Raw genomic sequence first — 23,186 nt, 5'->3', positions numbered from 1 at the left:
CCCCGAGAGCCCCCCGGGGCCCCTTCGAGGATCTCCAGCACGCCTCTGTGACCTCCCGAGACCCCCTGGGACCTCCCGGCACATGCTGCGACCTCCCAGAACCTCTCCCAAGACCCCGGAGACCCTCCGGGATCTCCCGGCACCAGTGGGACAGCCCCCGGAAATCTCCCGGGATCCCTTGGGGGCCCCCGACATCCCCCGGGACCTTCCCTCCCGGCACCCCGCCGGATTCCCCACCACGGGCACCACTCGGGGGGGCGAGCGGGGGGCACCGGGGGAATGGGGGTGCTGCGGGTGGCAGCGAGTGACAGGGAGGGGACAGGGAGGGGGGAGGCAGGTGAAGGGGAGAGGAGGGACAGGCAGAGGGTGACAAAGGGTGTCCGGGAAGGTGGGATGTGCCGGTGGCAGCGGGTGGCACGGGGGGACAGGCGAGGGGACAGTGCAGGTGACACGGTGGGGACAGGCAGAAGAGCACCTCGAGGTGGGTGACAGAGAGGGACAGTGCCAGTGCGGATGAAAGACTCGTGAAAGCACAGGTGACAGAAGGGGACAGTGTCGGGGCGGGAGCGAGTGACAGGGAGGGGCTCTGCCCCCCAGGATCACAGTGGGTGGTACGGGGCACCCGCAGCCCCTCGGGGGGGGTTGGGGCTGGCCCGGGGACAATGTGTCTGTCCCCACTGCTCCTCCCTGTCCCCAGGTGGGTGTTCCTCCACGAGAAGGCTTACCAGGTGCGGGACACGGCCATCGAGTCCTCGGTGGTCACCAAGGTCAAGGGCGTGGGGCGCTATGCTGGGAGGGTGCTGGACACAGCCGACTATGTCACCCCGCCCCAGGTGAGGACACCCACCTCAGCTTCCCTCCCGCTGCCTCAGTTTACCCCCCTGGAGGTGTCAGCTGGGCTGATGTCCCCCCAGGGCACCTCAGTGTTCGTGGTGGTCACCAAGCAGATCCTGACGGAGAACCAAGCGCAGGGGCTGTGCCCCGAGGTATGGGCGGCAGGGGTGGGCACATGAGTGGCACGGAGGGACACCCCCCCTTACTGCACTGCCCTGCTCACCCCCCACACCCCCCCAGGGTGACCCTCGTTACCGCTGCACAGCTGATCATCACTGCCAGGGGATGGGCACCACCACGGGCAGCGGTGAGGGACACCCCCCCCCGAGACCCCCACCCCAGGAACCCCCTCATGGGGACATGGGTAGCAGGGAGGGTCACCCACCCAGGGCAGGGGCCAGGGGGCTGCAATGGCAGGGGGTCCCCAGGGAGCTGATGGGGAGGGTTCCGTGGGGTGCTGATGGGGTTCTCCAGGGTGCTGATAGAGGGTCCCCAAGTCAGGGTCTCAAGGGCTCCTTGACTGGGTGGGGGGGGTCCCTGGGGGAGTACCCAGGGACACTCGAGATGGGGTGTCCCTAGGGTGCTGGTGGTGGGATCTCCAAGGAAGTCCTTAGGAGGATGATGGGAGGGGTCCCAAGGGGAAACCCCAGGGTTACTCACAGGGGGGGTCCCCAGAGTTGTTCCCAGGGATGCTGACAGGGGGGTCCTGGGTGTCCCTAGGGGTGCTGACCGGGCGCTGCGTCCCCTTCAACCGCACCCTCCACACCTGTGAGATCCAGGGCTGGTGCCCGGCCGAGGTTGACACCGTGGATGTGTGAGTGTGGCTGGGGTCACAGGGGGCTGGGGGCTGGGGTCAGCGCCTCCCATGTCCCCAGGGTCACCCCCCCTCAGCCCCGTCATGCTGGAGGCCGAGAACTTCACCCTTCTGATCAAGAACAGTGTCCGCTTTCCGCTCTTCGGCTTCGAGAAGTGGGTGGCCGTGGGGACAGGGGCAGGGGGGATGTGTCCCACAGCTGACACCCCATGTGTGTGTGTGTCCCCCGTGTCCCCAGGGCCAACCTGCCACCCCCCGGGGAGCTGGGCCGGTGCCGCTTCCACCCCCAGCACCAACCCCTCTGCCCCATCCTGCGGCTGGGGGACGTGGCCCGCATGGCCGGGCAGGACTTCCCCACCTTGGCTGCCACCGTGAGCAGGGACAGGGAACACGGGATGGGGGGAGAAATGGGGGGACAGGGGGTATGGGAACTCAACAGGGAGAAGAGGGGTCATGGAGATGTGAGACACAGGACACACAGGGGTGTGGGGACAAAGGAATGTGGGGACAGAGAGGTGTGGCACATGGGGACATGAGTTGTGGGAGCATGGGATGTGGACACACAGGGACATGGGGCTGGGGGAGCATGGAATGTAGGGAATGTGATGTGGGGACACAGGGATGTGTGACACAGACCGTGGAGACACAGGCATGTGGAGACACAGGGGTGTGAGTGTGGGTGCACAGTATGGGACACGTGAGACATGGGGGCATGGGATGTGGGGGCATGGAATGGGGGGACACAGAGACACGAGGAGGTGGGACAGTGGACATGGAGATGTGGTGTGGGGGTACATGGAGACATGGAGAGGTGGGATGGAGGGACATGGCATGTGAGATGTGGGTACACGGGACATGGAGCATGGGGATGTGAGGACACATGGCCACAGGCCAAGCCCTGATGCGGGGTGGCAGGGGGGGGTGTTGGGCATCAAGATCGGGTGGGTGTGCGACCTGGACCGCGGCGGGGAGCGCTGCCTGCCCCGCTACTCCTTCACCCGCCTGGATGGGCTGCCCCCCGCCACCGCCGCCGGCTACAACTTCAGGTACTGCCAGGGGACATGCGTGGCGCAGGCACGTCACACGCATGTCACACACGTGTGCACATCCCAGCCCAGCATTGGTGTCATCCCCCCGCCCCCCCCAGGCACGCCCGGTACTACCGCTGGCAGGATGGCACTGAGCGCCGCACCCTCACCAAGGCCTTCGGCATCCGCTTTGACGTCCTGGTGTACGGCAACGTACGTGAGGCTGGGGTAGGCGGGCAGGGTGGACAGGGGATCCTCTGACAACAGGGTTTTCACCCCCCCAGGCTGGGAAGTTCAGCATCGTCCCCACCCTCATCAACGCGGTGGCAGCTTTCACCTCCATCGGTGTGGTGAGTTGTGTCTGTTTTCAGTCCCTGCCTGGCGGCCTCATCCCCGGCCAGTGCTGGGAGTGGGGCAGTGGGGACACATCAGAGCCCCAAGGCAGCAGCATCCCGCATGGGCAGGGGGGCTGCGGGAGGTCCCAGTGTGCCCCGTAGCTGAGGGCTTCTCCCCCGGCTGCTCCCCAGGGCACGGTGCTGTGTGACATCATCCTGCTCAACTGCCTGCGTGGGGCCGAGCACTACAAGGCCCGCAAGTTCGAGGAGGTCAGCTGTGGGGCTGCTGTGTAGCTGGGGTCACGGTGGGGTTGGGGTCACCACGGGGCTGGGGCTGCCATGAGTCTGGGACACACTTGTGTCACCTCAGGGGGGCTGGACCGGGGCACACTGGGGTGTGTGGGGCTGGGGAGGGTGGGCAGACATGCAGACACCCACAGGGACACAGCTATGGGGCAGGGACTGACCTGACACCTGTGCCCTGCCCCACAGGTTCCAGAGGTCACCATGCCCCCCGCCAGCCTCACAGCTGGGCCACCCCCCCGGGACCCCTCCAGAGACTCGGGCACCAGCTCCCTCGGCCTGTAGCACTGGGTGCCATGGAGCAACCCCACACCTGCCCCCACCCACCCCATGGCTGACACCCCCTTTCCCACACTGGCAGTGGGGCAGGAGGGACATATGGGAACACAAAAAGCTGCCCCAACTCTTACTCCCCTCACCCCCCTTCGGCACCCTCCTTGCTCCCCCTGGCCCTGTACTGAGGGGTCCTGCCCCCCCCCAATAAACCCTCGCTGGCAGCACCCACCTGTGTCCAGCCCATACCAACGGGTCGAGGGGTGGTTGCGGAGGAGGCTGAGGGGAGGACTCAAAGGGAAAGGGGGGCCAGGGGGATGACACAGGCCCGGGGGGGTAAGGAGGGGGTGTCCTGGTGCCACGACAGCCCCCGTGAGGGGCTCCTGTGTGCCTGCAATGCTCATGTGGGGTACAAGGGGCACCCCTGTATCACTCCACCCCAGGGTGCTGCCCCCCACTCCCAGACCCGCCCCAACACAGGCCTGGACACAGAGCAGGTGCTAAAAGCTGATGTTCTTTGCTGGGGGTGGGAGCAGGGGGGTGCCACGTGGGGGGCTGACTCCCTCAGCACTCGCAGATGAAGGGAAGCCTCTGCTTGCAGCTCTGGCTCCTCCAGTGCCCGTCTGGGATAGGGGGAAAGGGGGATCAGCACCCCACAGCACCCAGGGACCAGTCCCCTGTCCTCCCGGGACCATCTCCATTCCCGAGCCCCCCCTGCACCTCCCTCTCCACAGACAGAGCTCCCAGCACAGCCCACCTTGTGCCCTCATTCGCCCCGTGGCCCCTGTCCCCCTATTCCCCACGTTCCCCCCATTGTCCCCGTGCCCCACGTGCCCCCACCCGCGGTGCAGAGGGAGGTGCAGAATCGAGCTCTGCACAGGGGGTGTCCTGGCTGCCAGTTGGAGAAATCCCAGCGTGTCCGGTCCACCCAGTGACACTGCATGGACCTGTGCTGGGGGACAGGGGGGGGAGGGCGTCAGAGAGGGGCGGTGGGCAACAGGGCGTGGGGAGGGTGACCATGGACAGGACACCCATGGGAGGGCACTGGGGATACGGGGGACAGGGTTGAGGCAGCCAGGGGTGGCACTGGGACAGGACTGAGAGACCCAGGGGGAGGCTCTTGGGACAGGGCTACGAAACCTAGGGTGGGTTGTGGGGACAGGGTGGGGTCCCTCACCCAGGGCTTGGTGACAGCCCCGATCCAGAACTTGCCGCCGCAGTTGCTGAGCCGGGCCTGCGCCCAGAGCACGGCGTTGGTGGCCGAGCTGTGGATGGCAGCCAGGTGACCCCCGTACTGCCGGGCACAGACACGCTGCGGAGACACGGGGACACGCGTGGGGCTGAGGACACTGCGGGGGGACACGCAGTGACGGGGAACAGGGGTGGGCCAGTGTGACAAGGACAGTGGGTTAAGACATAGTGACAGGGACACCAGGGTGGGACATGTGGTAGTGGGGATGCACAGGAGAGAAATGCAGTGCCCCCAGACCCCAACCCCATTCCCAGCATCCCCCCCATCCGCTGCCCACCTCTGCGTGGCGGAAGGTCAAGGCCCGGGTGACAATGATATAGCGGAGGTTGGGGACACCCTGGAGGGCAGGGGCCACCGCCTTCCTCGTGTCACCCTGCAGCAGTTCCAGCGACTCCTTCGACACCTCGGGGCTGGCAGGGGCTGGGGACACCCCAGGCAAGGGAGTGTGGAAGACCTGGGTGTCTCCAGGGTTTCTCCAGGGGTGGTGACACTCACCAGAGGGGCTGGACAAGGCTGTGCCCAGCAGGGCCAGGGCCAGGCAGGGATGCATTGCAGGGCTGAGAACACCAGTGACTTGGGGACACAGAGTGTGGGCTGGGGACAAGGCACCTCAGGCGTTTCTGAGGACGTGCCATGTCCCCAGCCACCCTCTGTCACCCCCAGTGCCACCTCATGTCCCTCATCCCCACCCTGCTCTCTTTGCCTCTCGTGTCCCCGCTGCCCCTCCGCTGTCCCCAGTGCCACTCTGTTCCCTCTGCCAACCCTGGTGCTACCTCCACGGCATCCCTATCACCCCATGTCGATGGTTCCTCAAGGCCACCCCATCCCCATGGTCCCTCTGACACCTCAAAGCCTCCCAGAGCCCCCCACCCCAGCCACAGGGACACCCCTTGGTCCCCAGCCCACCCCGCTGTGCCCCCCCCGTCCCTACCCCTCACCTGGCACTGAGGGGGCTCTGCTCGCTGTCTCCCTTATAGAGGGGATGGGGCCCCGTGTCCCCAACCGCAGCCTTGCGACAGCCTCGCCATGGCTCCCCCGACAACCGCTGGGCACGGGGGAGACCCCGGGGAGTCCTGCCGGCACCCGCCCGGGTTTGCTCCAGGGGAGGGAGTTGGGGGTGCACAGGCCGGGGTCCTGGGGGGGCTGAGGGAGAGTTTGGATATAGGGGAATGGGGGAGTCTGGAAATGTTTGAGGTGTGTGTGGGGGTGATGCTGTACCCAATTTGGGTCTGATCCCCTTGTTCCGTGATCCAGCCCCCCCCATGTGTTCACCTAACCGAGGCGTTTCCTTGTACCCACAATGCGCACAAGTGGGGGGGAAGGGGGAGAAGGGAGGGGAGATGGGATCCCAAACCCGCCCCCCTCCCCTGACATGAAGTGGTCCCTGACCCCCCGACACGATCAGGAGGTCCTTCACCCCCCTCCCCCAACGGCAGCGCTTCGGGCTCTCATTATACACATTGGGGTGGGGGGGTTGAGGGAGTAGGGGGCTAAGTGGGGCGGGAACTTCCAGCCCGGGGAGATGTTCAGGGGCTTAATGAGGCGCGTGCGCAGGCAGGGTCATTAGCCGGTGCTTCCCATCAGCTCCTAATGAGCGCGGGGGGTTGGAGGCCCATAAATTTCACGCACTGGGCGGGGGAGAAAGTTTCTGACTCCCTCTTTGGAGTGTGCGGGATAGGTCAGGAGTTTGGGGTGCGGGCAGGGGCTGCAAGGGGGTCATGAGCTTGGGGTGCACAGGGCAGGAGGATTGGGGGGGGAGGGGGAGGATTATTCTGGGCAAGGGGTCTGGAATTTGGGGTGCTCAGGGCACGGGGGGGTTGTTTAAGGGGTCAGGGGTTTGGAGGGAAGGGGGGGTTGTGGCGGTCCCGATACCATCTCCCGCCGGACGGCGCTTGCCCAAGGGTTGCTTCCTCCCCAACCGCCGCCACCCCACCAGGCTCCGGCTCGGCCGTTGGCCCGCAGCCCCCCAACCCCTGTACATCGTCCGGGGCGCTCAACAGCTCAACCCCCCCACCCATCCGGGACCCCCGCCTGTGCACCCCCAACTCCCTCCCCTGGAGCAAGCCCGGGCGGGTGCCGGCAGGACTCCCCGGGGTCTCCCCCGTGCCCAGCGGTTGTCGGGGGGGCCATGGCGAGGCTGTCGCAAGGCTGCGGTTGGGGACACGTGGCCCCATCCCCTCTATAAGGGAGACAGCGAGCAGAGCCCCCTCAGTGCCAGGTGAGGGGTAGGGACGGGGGGGGGGACAGCGGGGTGGGCTGGGGAGCAGGGGGTGTCCCTGCGGCTGGGGTGGGGGGCTCTGGGAGGCTTTGAGGTGTCAGAGGGGCCATGGGGATGGGAACCATCGACATGGGGTGGTGGGGGTGCCGTGAGGCTGGTGGAGGGAACAGGGTGGCTTTGGGGATGGTCGGGTGGCACTGGGAGTGACAGCAGCTGGCGACATCGAATGTCCTCAGAAGTGCCCGAGGTGCCGTGTCCTCAGCCCCGCCATGTGTCCCTGCCTGCTCCTGGTCCTGTCCCTGCTGGGCACATCCTTGTCTAGCCCCCCCGGTGAGTACCACCACCCCTGGGGGGCCATGCCACCCCCTTGTAAGCCCTGGGTTTGGTGGCAGCAGGACTCTCCTTGCCTGTGCCAGGCCTCACCCCGTCCTCTCCTGCAGCCCCCCCGGGGCTCACCCTGGCTCTGGAGCATCCCCAGTTCCGCTATGCTGTGGTCACCAAGCTGCGCACCTATGCGGGGGCCCTGGTAAGGGCACGGGGGGGGGGGGGGTACTGGGGAGGCAATGGCCAGTGCTGGGGGTGCTGGTTGGTTCCCAGGTGTTCTAGGTGAGTGCTGGGGATTGTTGGTCTTGCAGGAGCACTGCTGGGGGTCTTGGTGAGTTCTCCAGGGGCTGTTGGGGTGCTAATCCATGCCCTATCCTCTCAGGATCACTGCTGGAGGGTTCTGAGGATGCCGGGGAGGCTCCTGGGTGTGTTGAGGGTCCTAGGGGTGCCAGAGGTTCCTGATGGGTTTTCAGGGGGATGCTGGTGGGTTCTTGGGGTGTCAGGGTGCTGATAGGTGCCTCCCCCTCCCAGGAGCACTGCCAGAGGGTTTTTGGGGGGCTGCTGGCCTCGGTGCACAGCATTTCCCGCAACAAGGAGCTGGTGGCTCTGGCCAGAACCTACACCCACCGCAAAGTTTGGATCGGTGCTGTCACCAGCTACAGGGTGAGGGGGGACTGAGGACTGGGAACGGGCTGGGGGGCTGGCTATGGGGTGGCTGTGAGAGCTGGGGACTGGAGCTGGTTTATGAGGATGCTGGGGTGGGTGTGGGGACGGAGCTGAGGCATTACCCACAGGGGGGGCAGTGGGGATCCTGGTGGGAGGATGCCAGCCCCTGGAACTACGCGAACTGGGCAACCGCCCAGCCCAGCCACCTCATCCCTACCTGCACCACCCTCAGCACCCACGGTGAGGGGCATGGGGAAAGGAGAAATGATGGAAGAGGCGCTGGTAGCAATGGGGAGGCGGTATGGGGCACTGGGAGTGGCACAGGGCTACTGGGAGCACTGAGGGGGGCTACAAGTCACTGGGAGGGAGTACAGGGCATTGGGAGCACGGTGGGGCACTGGGGGAGTGGGTGGGGACTGGGAGAGGCACTGGTAACAATGGGGAGGTGGTATGGGGCACTGGGAGTGGCACAGGGCTACTGGGAGCACTGAGGGGGGCTACAAGTCACTGGGAGGGAGTACAGGGCATTGGGAGCACGGTGGGGCACTGGGAGAGGGTACCAGACACTGGGGAGCACTGGGAGGAGGTACAGGGCACTGGAGGGAGGTAGGGGGGGCACTGGGAGGGGCATAGGGTACTGAAGCCACAGGGAGGGTGGCTGGGGGCCACCTGGTGTTCCTGATACTGTCCCTGTCCCCAGATGGGCTCTGGAGGAGCAGGTTCTGCTTTGAGCTGCACCCCTTCATCTGCCAGTACTGAGGGCCTGGGGTTGCTGCCCCAGCCCCTCTGTGCCCAGGGGACCCATGGTGGCCCCTGTCCCAGTAAAGCAGCAGAACCCTGAAGCTGTGTCTGTGTGTGCTGTGGGGAGGAGTCTGCGCCTCCCAGTCAGGGTGTCCCAATCCCATAGCAGACACTAGAGAAACCCTGTGGTGGGGGGCACAGGTGGGGAGCAGTAGAGTTGACTGAGGGGGCAGTGCTTTTTATTGTCCCCCCTAAACTCCTCCATCCCATTGGCAGAGCCCCCCCAAGGCCTGTGGAAGCTGGGGTGAGGACTCAGTGGAGCAGATGGGTGGGGGGCTGGGCATTTGGTGGGGCTTCCAGGGGGGTGCCTGCAGCCCCCAGCTCCTTGGCTCGCCGCCGGCACTCATGAGCCACCATCACTGGGCTGATAAAGGCCACCAGCACCACGGCAATGAGCCCCAAGTTCACCTGGGGGGAGAGAGGGAGGGGGCGTTAGGGAGGGGGGCTGGGAGCAGGACCCCATCCCACCATGGGGCAGAGCCAGGACCCCCCCTCCCTCCTTGGCATAGCCATGGGTCTGGAACTCACATAGAAGGGGTCCCCACCCAGGGGTCCACGCACCAGGGCCACGCAGGGGTACTGCAGCAGGGCCACCAGCGCTGACAGTGCCATGGCCAGGCCATAGAGCTTCCCAAAGTGCTGGGGGGGGGAACCTGTGGGACATCCTGGGTCACTGCCAGGACATGGCCTGCCACCCCCAACCTGTGCTCTGTCCCCAGCCACCCTGACCACTGCCTCTGTCGTCCCTGCTCCCAGTCACTGTCCCCTGTCACCCTGACCTTGCTGCCTTGTCTGTTGTCACCTGCCACCACCATTCTGACCCTACCACCCTGTTCTCTGCCACCATCATCCTGTGCCTGTCCCAAGCCACCCTGCCACCACCATTCTGTCCCCTGTCACTCTGATCCTGCTACCCTGTCCCATGCCACCTTGACCCCACTGTCCTGTTTCCTGTCCCCAGCCACCCTGCTCCCTTTGCCACCCAGTCGGTCCCCAGAGAGATGACAGAACTCACGCGATGGCCAGGAAGGCGGCATTGCCCCCGTAGAGGAAGGATCGGCTCAGCACCTGCAGCACGAAGGTGACGAACTGGACAGGCAGGAGGGGCACGGCCGCACACACCGAGAACAGCAGGCATTGTGTCACTGTCACCACCAGTGACAGCACCGAGGCGCGGAGGTCAGCCAGGGTCCCCAGAGCTCCTGTGGGGCAGGGGGGTACGTGGCATTGGGGACAGCAGGGTCAGTGGACATGGATACAGACAAAGGTATGGAGGGGCCAGGGGATGGGGGGACACATTCCTGGGGACAGCAGGATCAGGGGGCCATGGCCCAGGGGAGAGTGAGGTTAGGGCACTGAGGGGACATGTCGCCAAGAACACCAAGGTCAGGACATGGGGATACCGCTCCAGGGACAGTGATGTCAGGAGATGAGGACACGGCTGTGGGAACAGTAGGTCAAGGGATGGGGGAGCATGGCCATGGGGACTGGGACATAACCCTGAGGAGAGGAGGGTCAGGGATGGGGTCATGAGTGGGGACAGTGGAGTCAGAGATGCAGACATAACCCTGGAGACAGCAGGGTCAGGGCATGGGGCAGAAGGCCATATTCCCAAGCACAGCGGCCACGCATGCCCAGGCATGGAGTGATCAGGGCAGAGTGGGGACACATCCCCAAGCCCTGTGGGATCAGGGCAGGTGTGCCCAGCTGGTTACCCTCAGGGCGGGGAGTCCTGCCACGCTTGTGCCGGTCGAGGATGAGGCCGTTCCAGGGAGCACAGAGCACCCCACAGAGCTGGGTGAAGGCAAAGGCGTTGGTGTAGGTGCTCACTGCAGGGGAGTACAGAGTTAGGGGGCTGGGCTGACCCTGCAGCCCCCCTCCGGGCCACCCCTTGGCAGCCCCAAGAGCAGGTAGGGTGTCCCCCAGTACCCAGGCCGGGTTTCCCGCGGGCCAGGTGGTCGAGCAGAGGGTTGAGGGTGCCGATGAACAGGTAGTGCCGCAGCTGCATGGCCGACAGCCAGGCCACGTGACAGGCGAACAGCGCCGAGCGGGCACAGGCAGCGAAGGGCAGGGGCGGGGGGGACACTGCTGGAGGGAAACAGGGGTAAGGGGAGCAGCAGCATCCCCCCACCACCGCCCCACTGCCACCTCCGGACATGACCCCGACCCCAGCCCCCCTCCACCGGCCACGCCCACCCGCTGTCCCACGAATCCCGTGTGCTCTCGTCCATTCATCTGCATAACCACGCCCTTTTATAGACCGCACCCGCGTGCGGCCACGCCCTCTATCCTGCCGCGTCCCTTTCATTTGCATAGCCACACCCGGCCCTGCACGTCAATCACAAGTGTGACCACGCCCCTCCTGAGCCACACCCACCTCCGGGCAAGCCCCGCCCCCTGTCTCGTCCCGCTTCCGGCTCCAGAGGGTCCTCCTCAGGCCCCGCCTCCCCCGGCTGCCGCTTCTCTTCGTAGGTGCGGTAGGAGCGGGAGTGCCCCGGACACCGCAGCCTGAAACAGCCCCCACAGCCCCGTCACCCGGCATCCCCCCTCACCCCCCACCTACCCCTTCAGAACCCCTCCCAGTACCCATCATCGCTCCCAACCTGCCCCCTTCCGAACCCCCGGTGCCCACTGTAGCCCTCCACTCATTCCCTCAGCCTCCCTGTTACCCCCCACCCACTGCCCTGTCACCAACCATCACCCTCTGCCCACCCCCTTGGAACCCCCTACCCCGTCCCCCATCACCCCTTCCACTGCCCACGCTGGGCACTACATCTTAGCCACCCCACACTGTCACTAGCCTGTGGGGCAGGGCCCACTGCCCACCCACAGCACAGGCACTGCCACCACCCCTGGGACATCCCCCGACCCCAGACCTCCTACCCGTAGTCGTATGTGGGGGGCAGCGGGTAGGGGATGCGAGTGCAGGGCATGAGGAAGAGGGTGCGCAGGAGATGCCAGGCACTGCAGGCTGCCATGAAGAGGAACATGGCCTGCAGGGACAGCCCATGCTCATACAGCACCTGGGGACAGAGACAGACTGGCACCTGGATCCCAACACCCACCCCGCACCTCCGTGTGCCCCCCCTGCCCACCTTGATGATGAGGAAGATGGCAGAGGAGGAGTCAAAGGCGCCATTGTAAAGGGTGATAATGATGGAGCGGTACTTCCCAAAGAGGTTCCCCACCTGACCCCAAGAGACCCCCCCAGAGCTGTCAGGGACCCCCTTGGCACCTAGCAGGGAGACCCCTGGCTATGGGGATGCTGGGGGGCTGAGACAACTCACCTGCATGTTGGTGAGGATGAGGAGGATCCCACCCACTGACAGCATGGACATGGCCGGAAAGAGCAGCTCTGACAGCTCTGGGGACAGGGGGGACAGGGGAGTCAGTGGGGACATGGAGGGGTCCCACCACATGTCCTCCCCAGGGTACACAACACTTGTAGGGTCTCACCTGGTGTCGAGAAGGCGACAAGCAGGGTTCCACCAGTGTAGAGGGAGCTGGGATGAGGGGACAGTGGTGACACATAGGAACAGAGGCACAGCTGGCACCCCCATGTCTCATGGGGGTCCCACCACTGCCTGCACCCCAGGGTAAAGGGCCATGGGGGGGTATGAGGGGGTTCTGGGGAGACCTGAGGGGTGTATGGAGGGCTGAGGGGGGGCATGGGACACGTTGGGGATGCTTGGTGGCACTGGGGGCAGGATGGGGCCCCAGAGCCAGCAGTCTGAGGTGGCACAGGTGACCCACCCTGCCATTATGGTGCCCCTCCAGGTGGTAGGACCCTTCTCTCCCCCCCCAGCCGCCTCGATACCCATGGGTGCCCCCCACTGACATGGCGATGAAGCGTGCAACAGCAGTGCCGAAGCGGTCGAAGATGAAGCCCATGGGGAAGGTCATGAAGTTGTTCATGAAGGAGCCAATGGTGAAGACCAGTGAGAACTGCTCGTCTTGACGGCTACAGTCTGCAGGGACAGGGACACTGTGGGGACAGGAGGGACCCAGGGATGCAGGGGCATGGGGGTGCAGGAATGCAGGAGACATGGAGCACTATGGGGCGTCAGGACAGTGGGGACTTGGGGCAGCACAGGGCACCAGGACAGCATGGGTAACAGGGATACGGGTATGGGGACAGGAGAGGCATGAGGGCAGTGGAGTTGTGAGTGTGGGGACATGGGGCACTGCAGGGCATTGGGACATCAGGGATGGGGGCATAGAACATGGGGACAGTGGGTACACAGCATGCTACAAGGGACAGGCGAAATAGGGACCAGAGCACCAGGACAGAGGGGACACATGGCACCACAGGGGGACGCGAACAGTAGGGGTATGGGGCACTATGGGTCACCAAGCAGTGGGAACGTGGGGCACTGTGATGTGGGGACATGTGGTGGCAGTGGGGGTCTGTACCTGGCAGCAAGGTGCTGTTGGGGTCGTGGGTTGGAGGGTGGCACAGCCCCTCGAAGTACCCCAGGTCCTTGAGCACGAAGACAAGTGAGGCCCATCCGAAGATGATGCCGCAGAAGGCGCCACACTCCAGCAGCCCAGACACCAGTGTCCCCAGGCGTTTGGCCACCCCCGCACCCCCCCCTGCCATGGCACCGGCCGTGGTGTCCTGGGGGGGTACAGACAGTGGGATGTCAGCCCCCCGCCTGGGGATACCTCCTCAGGGGGGAGTAGGGGCATGTGACCACCACTCTGCCCCTTATCCCCATCAGCTGGTGGCTGGCGCCAGGCCTCTGAGTGTGCCAGGGTGCTGGGAGGTCCTCAGGCAGGCAGAGCAGGCATGTGTGTGCTTGCAACCATGTGCATGTGCTCACACATGTGTACATGCTTACACACATGCACATGCCCTCACATGCACGTGCTCACAGTCATGCTTACATGTGCACAGACGTGCTCACATAAGTGAAGATGTGCTCACATACAGATGTATGTGCTCACACACATGCACACGTGTGCTGTCCCCCCATCCCCCCCACCCACCTGCACAAGGCCAGGCCCTCCTGCTGTCATGGTCACCGTCATGGCCACCATGGAGTTTGAACACACATGGCCTGCACAAGGGGGCAGGCAGCAGCCCCCCACCACACCCCTGCACCTGCCCTCTCCCCCTGCTAATCTCAGGGAGCATCCACAGGGCCCCCACCCTGCTGGACTCTGATAGCAACTGTGCTCCCCCCTCCTCCTCATCAGGACCCCCCTGCTGCCACCTTATCTTCCTGTGCCAGCCCGTCCCAGGACCCGCCAGTCCCCAGGGGGTTGGCACAGGCCCTGCAGGAGGTGACACGCTGCCAAGTGCATGGGTCCGTGCTCCGGGGACACCGTCACTCCCTGGGGACTTGGCACAGCCCCTGGGAACCTTGCACAGCCCCACTGGTGGCCCTGGCATAGCCCCTGGGGGACCTGGCACAGTCCCTGGGACACTGGCACAGCCCTGGGGATGCTGGCACCAGTCCCTGGGACTTGTGACACATCCCCTGGGGATATAGCTCTTAGGGAGCCTGACCTCCACCCCTGGGGACCCCAACATGCACCCAGGGACTCTGGCATGCTGCTGGGGACTGTGACATGTCCCTTGTGGACACTGTCACTCCCCAGGGATGGTGACATATGCCCTGGGGATGCTGTCACCCCCTGGTGACTCCCACTACTGCACTGGAGTCACTGCCACCCTGCTGGGGGGAATGTGACATGTTCCCTGGGGGACACTGTCACGTCCTGGGGACACTGTGATCCCTCAGGAGACACCCTGGCACCCTGTCTGTCCCTGCCAAACCCCAACTCACTTGTGTCCCTTGGTGTCACCAGTGTGACCCACAGCTGGCTCTGCAGGCACCAAGGCCACCTCCCCTGCCTGCCACTGCCACCCATGTGTTCCCTCCCCCCACTCAACCCAGAGTCTCCATGCCCACCTGAGCCCCCCCATCAGCATGTCATCGTGTCACCCTGCAGTCCCCGGGCCTGTCCCTACTCGGGCTGTGTAATGGGCGGTAATGAGGCCTCATTACAGCGTTAGCAGCTAAAGATTAACCCGGGGCTGGGGGGGGGGAAGGGGGACTGCGCTATCTATAGCCACCAAGTGGGCCTGCAGGGGGGCACCCTGGGACCCCATCACAGTATCACCGTGGGGGGGAGCCCCTGGCACACCCTGGGGTGTCACTTGTCACCAAGCCATACTGGAAAGCCCCGGGCGTACTGGGACCCCAGAGCTGTACGGGGGTGTCCCAGTCACACTGGTCTCTCCTGGACAGACTGGTGAGCCCAGACTGCTGTCCCTGATACTGGTGACCCCCAGACTGCTGACTCCCCTAGGGGAGCAGGAGGCCCCGGGTCGGGGGTGCCTGCTGCCCCCCGCTGTCCCGGTCATGTCCCCCCCCCAGCTCCCCGAGCCGTGACCGGGAAGGGCAGGTGGGGACACAGGGGACTCCCCCTCCTCCCTGCAGGAAGTGAACCAGGCGTCCGGGACGGGAGGCCCGGGCCCGGCTCCAGCCCCTCCAGCCTCAGTCACTTTAATAATTAATGGTACAATAATTAACGGGAACGAAGGGGCCGGTGCTGCCCCACCTGGTCCGCCCGGAACCGGTAGTGCGGGAGGGGTCGGATCGGATCGGAGGCTGCGGGTCCCCTCGGGCGGGAGGTGTTCCGGGGCGCAGCGGCAGCGCCCCATGGAGTGAGGGGCACAGCGCCAGCCGGGGGGACTTGGCCCGTGCGCCTGTGGTAGGAGGAACAACCGTGCCCCCGTGGGACGCTGCCGGGGGACGCGTGGGTGCTGGGGGGGGGGCTCAGGCACCAGACCCGCTACGCGGCCCCCGATCCTCCCCACCCCGGGTTCACAGACCATGGCCCGTCAGCCCTCTGCCCTACAGCCCCCGCCCGCTGCCACGCCTGGGCCATCCGGGCCCCTTCGCTCCTGCTCGCTCCCCCCCGCCGCCCCGCACCATCCCCCACTGCTGCTCACCGCGGCCGGTGGGGCGGGGAGGGCCGGACGGGCCCGGGCCGGAGCTCCCGGTGCTGCCGGTGTGTCTCGGTGCCGCCGGTAAGAAGGTCCCTGTGTGTCCCGTTGCCGCCGTTGCCGCCCGCCCGGCTGCAGGCGGAGCGGCCCGACCCGGCCCCGCCCCCGGGAGCGACGCGGAGGGACTCGGGGGCGGCCCCGGTGGAGGGGTCCTGGGGTCGCCCCGCGGGTCCGCCCTGAGAGGGGCTGTCCCGGATGGGACCTCACCCCTGGCGTGCAACGGCGCTGACACACCCTGTGCGCCCCACACCCCCCCGTGACATCCCTTTGGCACCCGGGAGTGTCACCCCGCGCCTGGGCTCCCGTGTGTATGTCCCCCGTGTGTGACCCTCATGTCATCCCTGCCTCCCCTGTCGTATCCAGGTGTGACACCTTCACCAGGTGTCCTTGAGCTGTTCTCCAGCTGGGTTTAGGCCAGCCCTGGGCCACCTCCAGTTGTGTCACCCCAGAGACACCCCCAAGGGCCACCTGGCCTGTGCTCTCCCTGCTGCTCTCCCTTTTCCTGGTGCTTTTGTCACCTTCTTGGCCCAGGCACCCACCCCACAGCCTGCCTGGCCCTATGCCCCCCACTTCCAACCCCCCTCCCAGTCCTCCCACTGCCCCATCCGTCCACCTGTCCATCCATCCGTGCTCTCAACCACCCACCCTGTCCCCACCCCGTCCCCACCCCTCCAGCCAGCCGTTCATCTGCTCAGCCATCTGTCTGTCCATCACCCATCCATCTGTCCATCACCCGTCCGTCTGTCTGTCACCCATCTGTCCATCACCCGTCCGTCTGTCCCCATGCAAACACATCTCCACCCCTCCTCCTGTCTGTCTGTCCTACCGCCCCCTACCTGCTTTGACCGCAGCCTGCCCCCTCCTGTGTCCCCTCCACCCGTCCGTCCGTGTCCGTCCGTCTGTCCTCCCCAGCTGTGCTTCAAACAGGCATCCCTCTGTCCAACTGTCCTCCCCCCCAGCTGTTTCCCACCTTCTGCCCCCGCTTTCACGGGCCAACCGCCCACCTCTGCCCCTCCCCCGGGCCTTCCCGATGGCACCGGGACCCCCTCCCTCGGCCGAGTGAGTGCATACCCCCACAGGTGGGTGAAGCCCCCAGGACACTTTAGGGCGCACCCCCTCGCCAACACCGCTCCCGGGGGTGCCTAGTCGGGGTGTCCGCGGGTTCGTGAAGGGGGTGGGGAGCGGATGGGGGCCCCTGAGTCAGCCCCGCGCCGCCCACGCCCCCTCCCACGGGTGCCGCCGCAGCAGCTTGTGGTATTTCGCTCGCCGGGAGCCGCGCCGGAGACGGCGCCGCAAACACGCGGCGGTGCCAGCTTGTGCCGCCGCAGCCGGGGACACGCGTGTCCCCTCCCCACCGGGAGGCCGCCGGGGGGGCCCCAGCACGCCCCCAGCCCCCGGCCCAGACCCACGCGGGGGTCGCGCTCAGCACCGCGGACAGCACCGGTTCAGCACCGCGGACAGCGACACGTCCTGCGTGGACGTGGGGGGAGCGCGTCCCCCCCAGCCGCTCTCGAGCGTCCCAGAGGTGCCCGAGGAGGACGGGACCCCAGCCGCGGCACCCGCCCCCGCCAGCAGCCACCCCGCCGTGGGGACACAGCGGGAGAGGGGGACACCCCTGTCCTGCCTGGGGCCCCCCACGCGAGCTCCGCGTCCACGGGCTGGGGCACCCACAGTCCATCCCTCATCCCTAGTTGGGAACCCCCCTGACCGCAGTGAGGGGCCCCCCTGAGGGCTCCTCAGCACGTCCCGCGTGGGCACCTCCCGCTTCGCCCACCCCCCCGGCGGTGTCCCCCGCGGAAGCCCCCCTCCCAAAGCGGGGCGGGCCGGCCCGGGAGGGGTTAACGGGCGGGGGGCGGGGGGGGGGGGGGGGCGGAGCGCTGCCGCCCCGGGATAAGGCGCGGCGCGGGGCAGGGCTCAGCCCCACCGGAGCCGCGCGCAGAGCCGCGCCGAAGCCGCAGCCCGCTCGTTCCCGCAGCCCACCCGCCCGTGCCATGCCCCGGGGGGGGGCGGCGGGGGGCAAGGGGCCAGCAGCCCCCCCGGCACCGGCCATGAGCCCCAGGGCAGCGGGCAGAGCCTGAGCGCCCCCCTCCCCCCCCCCCCTCCCCCCCTCCCCCAGTCCCCCTCTACCCGCCATGCAGCCCCCCACGGCTCGGGACCTGCCCCCAGGTAGGCGCGGGGCGAGCGGGGTCCCGAGGTGACCCCCTGCGGGACGGGGTGGGGGGGGTGTCCCCACCCTAGAGGGCACGGAACCGCCTTTGGCCGTCCTGGCGCCCTCGGGGTGCGCCCAGCAGCGCGGGGGGCGGGTGCTCCGGGGGGCCTGGGGAGTGTCTGGGAGACTGGGGGGGCACAGACTGACGGGGCGGGGTGTGGGGGGAGGAGGGGACGGAGCGCACCCTGGGGTGCGACCCGTCTGGAGGCCGGTGCCAGCCCAGTCCGGCGTGGGGGTTCCTCACGACCACCGTGTGCTTGGTGCAGCTCTCGGACCCCAAGCCCGGCGGCTGGGTCTCACGGAGGCGACCGGTGCAACCCCAGGCCCCCCACCCCGAGGTGTTGGTACCCCACGACTCCTGGTGTCCTCCCAGGCCTCACCTCGTGCCGATAGCGCCCGAGTGACCCCATGGGTGGGTCACAGCGTGGGGGTCCGTGGGGAGCAATGCTCCAGTTCCCTATCAGGACATGGGGGGGAGTGGAGGGGTGTAAAAAAAAAAAATAAAAAAAAGGGGTGGGGGGGAAAACCGGGAATCGGTGACTTCAGCTCCCAACTGAGTCAGCCCGTGGAGAGGGGGAGTGACAGATGGGACGCGGGTGGGGGGCGCACGGCAGCACGGGGCGCCGGGGGAGGGGGGCGGCGCTCAGCAGATGCTCCGGACGCCTCCGTGGGTGGATGGGGGGTGTGGGCCCCCCTCTCCCGTAGCAAACTGTGGGAGGGGAAGGGGGGGCAGTGGGGCTCCCTGTGCACCCCTGGTGCACCGGGGGGGGGCCTACCGCCCCCCCTCCTCTCCCCCGGGAGCATGCCCAGCATCCCTGGGCACTGGGCCAGGCTGCCGGGTTGAATTATGGATGAAGCTCTCAGGTTGCAGCCGAGGGGGTATGTTGTGGGGTGGGAGGGGGGTGGACACGGATACCGGGGGCAAGGGAAGAAGAAGGTGGTGGTGGGGAAAAGTATCGTCGCTGAACACCCGGCATGTGTTGCCGGTGAAAGCGTCAGCCTGCGCCCACGCGTGTCCCACCCGGCACGTGGCCCGCAGCACACATTCACGTGGTGGTTGGGCTCTGGGGGGGTCTGTTGGGTGGTGGTGGGCTCTGGGGAGAATGGCTCTATGGGCCTGATGGGGCTCTAGGGGGCTCCTGGGGCTCTGTGGGGTGGTTCATGGCCTTGGGGTTCTTCCAGGGCACCCTGTGCATGGTGGTGGTTGTGGGGAGCTCCTGGGGGACCATGGTTGTGTGGGCTTGGCATGGGCCTGGGGGGCTCCAAGGGATGTGCAGCCCTATGGGGTCATCATGGTATTAGGGCTCTCCTGGGTAGTCATAGCCTTGGGGTTCACCCTGGGCACCATGGCTCTGTGGCTGATCATGGTTCTGGGGGACTCCTGGGGCACCGTGGCCCTATGGGGGGATTGTGGTCCCTATGGCTGTTGTGGTCTTGGGCTTCTCCTAAGGGGCCAGGGCCCTATGGGGTGGGTATGACCCTGGGGTTCCTCAGGGGCACCACGGCCACATGGGTGGGCATGGTCCCGGGGGGCTCCTCGGGTGCAGTGTTCCCCTGGTGCCCCCGCTGATGCCCCGCTGTGCCCGCAGGCAGGCGCGTGGTGGCCCTGCTGCTGGCGGTGCTGGCGTGGGTGCCCGGCGGGGCTCCCTTCTGCCCCGCGCTCTGCACCTGCTACGTCTCGCCGCCCACTGTCAGCTGCCAGGCCAACAACTTCTCCTCCGTCCCCCCGGGACTCCCAGCCGGCGCCCGCCGCCTCTTCCTGCAGAACAACGTCATCAGGGCGCTGCGGGCGGGCACCTTCGGGCCCAGCACTGTCACCCTCTGGCTCTACTCCAACAACATCTCCTCCATCCAGCCGGGCACCTTCCGACACCTGCCCGCCCTGGAGGAGCTCGACCTGGGTGACAATCCCCACCTCCGTGTCCTGGCCCCTGACACCTTCCGTGGCCTCCGGCGCCTCCAGGCCCTGCACCTCTACAGGTGCCAGCTGGCCAGCCTGCCCAGTACCATCTTCCGTGGCCTCCACAGCCTCCAGTACCTCTATCTGCAGGAGAATGGGCTGCTCTACCTCCAGGTCTGCTCCTGTGGGGTGCCCATGGGGCTGGGGGTGGGGTGTGGTGTGAAGGAGGGTGGTGGCAGATGCTTTCAGGGCACCACTGTGGGACCAAGCTCCTTGGAACAGACGTGTCAAAGCTGACACTCAGGGAGCAGGGACATGGGTTACAGTGATGGGTGACATACAGGACAGAATGATGGGTGATGTTCCTGGATGCAGGACAGGGTGATGCTGCTGGGACAGGGACATGGGTGACACCACCAGGGCAAGGACGTCAGAGGTGGTTCTTGGTGATGGCCATGGGACATGGTGTTGGGTGACGTGCAGGGAGCTGAGCTGTGTGGCCGGGTGGTGACACTTCCCGTGGAGTGGGGACAGGGGATAGGGTGATGCTCCCGGCTCCAGGGTGTGTGGGTGGGTGACTCCCGTGGAACTGGGCTGGAATGGGTCTGCACACCCCATACTTATACCCACCCCCTCCACCCCACCATAGGACGACCTTTTTGCAGACCTGGCCAACCTGAGCCACCTCTTCCTGCACGGGAACCGGCTGCGGGCACTGTCGGAGGGGGTGTTCCGGGGGCTGCCCAGCCTGGACCGGCTGCTGCTGCACGCCAACCGCCTGGCCACCATCCACCGCCGGGCCTTCGCGGGGCTGGGCCGCCTCACCATCCTCTACCTGTTCAACAACAGCCTCTCTGCCCTGCCCGGGGACCCGCTGGCCGCCCTGCCCTCCCTGCAGTTCCTGCGCCTCAACGCCAACCCCTGGGCCTGCGACTGCCGCGCTCGCAGCCTCTGGGCCTGGTTCCGCCGCACCCGGGTCTCCAGCTCCCCCGTGCCCTGCGCCAGCCCCGCAAACCGCCGGGGCTCCGACCTGCGACACCTCCGCCCCCGCGACTTCGACGCCTGCTCCGACGACGACGACGACAACGACGACAGGGGTGGCCGCGGGGACGATGGTGGCAACGGCCATGGCGTGATGGGCACCCCCGGGCGGGCGCGGGGCCGCCCCGGACCTCTCCCGGCCGCCCCTCCCTCTGCCTTCTATCGCGACGGGCTGCCCCCGCACGACCTGCGGGGACCCCAGCCCCGGCCGCCACCCCCCTCCCGTGACTCCCGCGGCCCCCCCGGGGACAGTCGCTGCCCTCTAGCTCCTTGTGCCCCCCCCGGTTGCCACTGCCACCGCCCCCCGGCAGTACCCTACCTTCCTGCCCCTCCTGGTTCTGCTCCTGCCCTGGCTCTGAGCCCCCGCCCCCCCGCCCTCCCCAAAGGGAGCCCAAGAACTGTGGGGGGTTGCAGAGAGATGCAGGGGGTTTCCCTCCCCTCACCCCTCACCCCCAGCGAATCCTGAGCGGGGAACCCCCCCCCAACTGTGAACCGAACAGGGGAAATTATTTATTAAAAATGGTCTTATTTTGGGACAGCGGGGCCTGGCTGCTGCAGGAGGGCTGCTGTCTTTCCAGGTCACTGCCTGCTCCACATCAAATATTGATGTCCCCATCCCCGTGGTGGCTGAGTGGCAGCAAGGCATGCAGGAGAGGGATGGACAGACAAACCCCCTGACCTGTGGGGTAGATGGCTACCAGCACCAGCCACTGTGGGGCTGTAGACACTTCACAGGGTGCCAGCATGGCAGGTGTGATGGGAGCCACAGGGTTTCTGTCACTGTCACCTGCGCTGTCACCATCACACCTGACCCACTTCCCGGCAGGCATGGCTGGTGCATGCGCCATGAGGACAGACATGGACAGACCCTGCCCACCCGAGGCTGGTGTCCCTCTTGATGGATGGCACTGACGTGTCCCTGCAGAATCCCTACCTGTGTCTCCAGCCAGGGGTGGGTGTCTTGGGGGTGTCCCCATGCCAGTGCCCCTGCGTCCCTCTCCCTCCCTGAGTGTTCCTGTGTGTGTGGATCTTGGCTGTTCCTCTGGTCCTTCTCAGGTGCTTCTGGGTGTCCTCAACCAGGTCGGAGTGTCTTAGGGGTGTCCTCATGCTGTGTCCCTGTGTCCTTGTCCCTCTCTAGGGCTGTGTCCTTGTGGCTGCCCCCCCCCCCCCCCCCCCAGTGTCCCCCAGCCTGCAGACAGACAAGGGCACAACCCCATCCCTGCCCTGCGGGGGATTACGAGGGGCTCAGACTAATCCAGGGGATTACATGGGCTGGGCAGGGGAGAGGGGGGGCACAAAGAGGTCCCCCCACTCAAGGACACAGCACGTGGCAGTGGGGACAGCAAGGGCAGGATCTCCTCAGCCCATCCAACCGGGTCAGTGTCACCCCAACATCTCAGTATGGGGCAGATCTGTGTGTGAGGGACTGGAACCAGGTGGCCCAAAGCCTGGGGTTTATTGTGGTTCCGGTGGGGCACCAAGGGGGGTCAGGCAGTGCCGGTGCCCTGCTGCATGCGCTTAAGCAGCTCCTCGTCCTGCAGTGACAGCTCTGTCAGCTTCTTGCCCATCCGTTCGTGCACCTCCAGGTACTTGGCCACACAGCGGTCAAGGCAGACGCTCTCCCCCTTCGATAGCTCTGACTCCTTGTAGTGGGGGGGGACGCACTTGCGGTGGCACGCCTGCGTCATCCTGGGACACCCCCGCACCGTCAGACCTTGGTACCCCAGCACCCCGATATCCCACAAAGCCCTCCCCAGAAGTCCCAGTTCCCTCCAACCCCAGGCAGCCCCTGCGCCCCCCAAAAGCCCCCCATCTCCAGGGAGACCAGGTGCCCCTAATGGCCCCCGTTATCCCCACTGCTTTCCAGCCCCAGTGCCCCCCAATGCCCCTCAGCCTCCCCCGTTGCCCCCTATCCCGTGTCCCCATCCGAGCTCCGCCCCGCGGCTCCCCCCGCCGGGCGCACCGGTTGTACATGTCGGCCATCATGTCAACCTCCAGCTCCGCCGCCAGCTGCTGGGCCCGCAGTGGGTCCATGGCGCCCGGTACGCCCCGCTCAGCTCGGTACAGGACCCCACGGCGGCTGCCGGCAGGAACCACGTGGGCGCCGCTTCCGCCCGCGCGCAGCTCGGCCCCGCCCCTCCGGCGCCCTCAGCCAATAGAATACAGGCAG

At 66.5% G+C, this 23,186-nt stretch overlaps 6 protein-coding genes across 15 annotated transcripts; 3 read left to right on the top strand and 3 right to left on the bottom strand.

The window, feature by feature from the left end:
- The first annotated feature begins 556 nt into the window (after positions 1–556).
- P2RX3 (purinergic receptor P2X 3) lies at positions 557–3,686 on the top strand. The gene is made up of 11 exons (XM_030451376.1): positions 557–833; positions 915–986; positions 1,075–1,141; positions 1,555–1,648; positions 1,726–1,803; positions 1,887–2,019; positions 2,564–2,694; positions 2,796–2,889; positions 2,961–3,026; positions 3,204–3,281; positions 3,504–3,686. The coding sequence occupies exons 1-11, from the start codon at positions 663–665 to the stop codon at positions 3,597–3,599; spliced, it is 1,080 nt and encodes a 359-aa protein (XP_030307236.1). The 5' UTR covers positions 557–662; the 3' UTR covers positions 3,600–3,686.
- Positions 3,687–4,130: 444 nt separating this feature from the next.
- LOC103539530 (proteoglycan 3) lies at positions 4,131–8,936 on the bottom strand. 4 transcript variants are annotated; one of them, XM_030451377.1, is made up of 6 exons: positions 7,691–8,936; positions 5,335–5,413; positions 5,117–5,212; positions 4,765–4,899; positions 4,428–4,539; positions 4,131–4,210 (listed from the first exon to the last, which is right to left on the bottom strand). In XM_030451377.1, the coding sequence occupies exons 1-6, from the start codon at positions 7,960–7,962 to the stop codon at positions 4,152–4,154; spliced, it is 753 nt and encodes a 250-aa protein (XP_030307237.1). In that variant the 5' UTR covers positions 7,963–8,936; the 3' UTR covers positions 4,131–4,151. The 4 variants fall into 4 exon arrangements, with proteins under 4 accessions (XP_030307237.1, XP_030307240.1, XP_030307239.1 ...); XM_030451380.1 differs by having other exon boundaries at positions 5,117–5,413; XM_030451379.1 differs by lacking the exon at positions 4,765–4,899.
- Positions 6,870–8,886, top strand: LOC115598392 (bone marrow proteoglycan-like). Of its 2 annotated transcripts, none has more exons than XM_030451382.1 (6): positions 6,870–7,057; positions 7,294–7,387; positions 7,474–7,583; positions 7,913–8,044; positions 8,185–8,287; positions 8,748–8,886. In XM_030451382.1, the coding sequence occupies exons 2-6, from the start codon at positions 7,327–7,329 to the stop codon at positions 8,804–8,806; spliced, it is 465 nt and encodes a 154-aa protein (XP_030307242.1). In that variant the 5' UTR covers positions 6,870–7,057; positions 7,294–7,326; the 3' UTR covers positions 8,807–8,886. The 2 variants fall into 2 exon arrangements, with proteins under 2 accessions (XP_030307242.1, XP_030307241.1); XM_030451381.1 differs by having other exon boundaries at positions 8,176–8,287.
- Positions 8,937–9,019: 83 nt separating the features above from the next.
- SLC43A3 (solute carrier family 43 member 3) lies at positions 9,020–15,944 on the bottom strand. Of its 6 annotated transcripts, none has more exons than XM_030451368.1 (13): positions 15,813–15,944; positions 13,262–13,466; positions 12,687–12,816; positions 12,305–12,351; positions 12,136–12,212; positions 11,944–12,036; positions 11,732–11,871; positions 11,226–11,356; positions 10,778–10,936; positions 10,564–10,677; positions 9,864–10,050; positions 9,377–9,501; positions 9,020–9,256 (listed from the first exon to the last, which is right to left on the bottom strand). In XM_030451368.1, exons 2-13 carry the CDS (start codon positions 13,446–13,448, stop codon positions 9,192–9,194), a joined length of 1,455 nt encoding a protein of 484 aa, XP_030307228.1. In that variant the 5' UTR covers positions 13,449–13,466; positions 15,813–15,944; the 3' UTR covers positions 9,020–9,191. The 6 variants fall into 6 exon arrangements, with proteins under 6 accessions (XP_030307228.1, XP_030307230.1, XP_030307233.1 ...); XM_030451370.1 differs by having other exon boundaries at positions 9,410–9,501; XM_030451373.1 differs by having other exon boundaries at positions 9,377–9,521; positions 10,778–10,933.
- Positions 15,945–17,979: 2,035 nt separating this feature from the next.
- RTN4RL2 (reticulon 4 receptor like 2) lies at positions 17,980–21,375 on the top strand. The gene is made up of 4 exons (XM_030451384.1): positions 17,980–18,032; positions 19,665–20,149; positions 20,625–21,270; positions 21,305–21,375. Exons 1-4 carry the CDS (start codon positions 17,999–18,001, stop codon positions 21,373–21,375), a joined length of 1,236 nt encoding a protein of 411 aa, XP_030307244.1. The 5' UTR covers positions 17,980–17,998.
- A 1,068-nt stretch (positions 21,376–22,443) lies between these two features.
- TIMM10 (translocase of inner mitochondrial membrane 10) lies at positions 22,444–23,128 on the bottom strand. Its single transcript, XM_030451189.1, has 2 exons — positions 22,980–23,128; positions 22,444–22,705 (listed from the first exon to the last, which is right to left on the bottom strand). Exons 1-2 carry the CDS (start codon positions 23,048–23,050, stop codon positions 22,504–22,506), a joined length of 273 nt encoding a protein of 90 aa, XP_030307049.1. The 5' UTR covers positions 23,051–23,128; the 3' UTR covers positions 22,444–22,503.
- Positions 23,129–23,186: the final 58 nt, after the last annotated feature.

This window comes from Calypte anna, chromosome 5 (assembly GCF_003957555.1).
Source record: "Calypte anna isolate BGI_N300 chromosome 5, bCalAnn1_v1.p, whole genome shotgun sequence".
Taxonomy (NCBI): Eukaryota; Metazoa; Chordata; class Aves; order Apodiformes; family Trochilidae; genus Calypte; species Calypte anna.
Note: the sequence above shows the minus strand (reverse complement) of the source record. Positions and strands in the feature narration are given on the sequence as shown.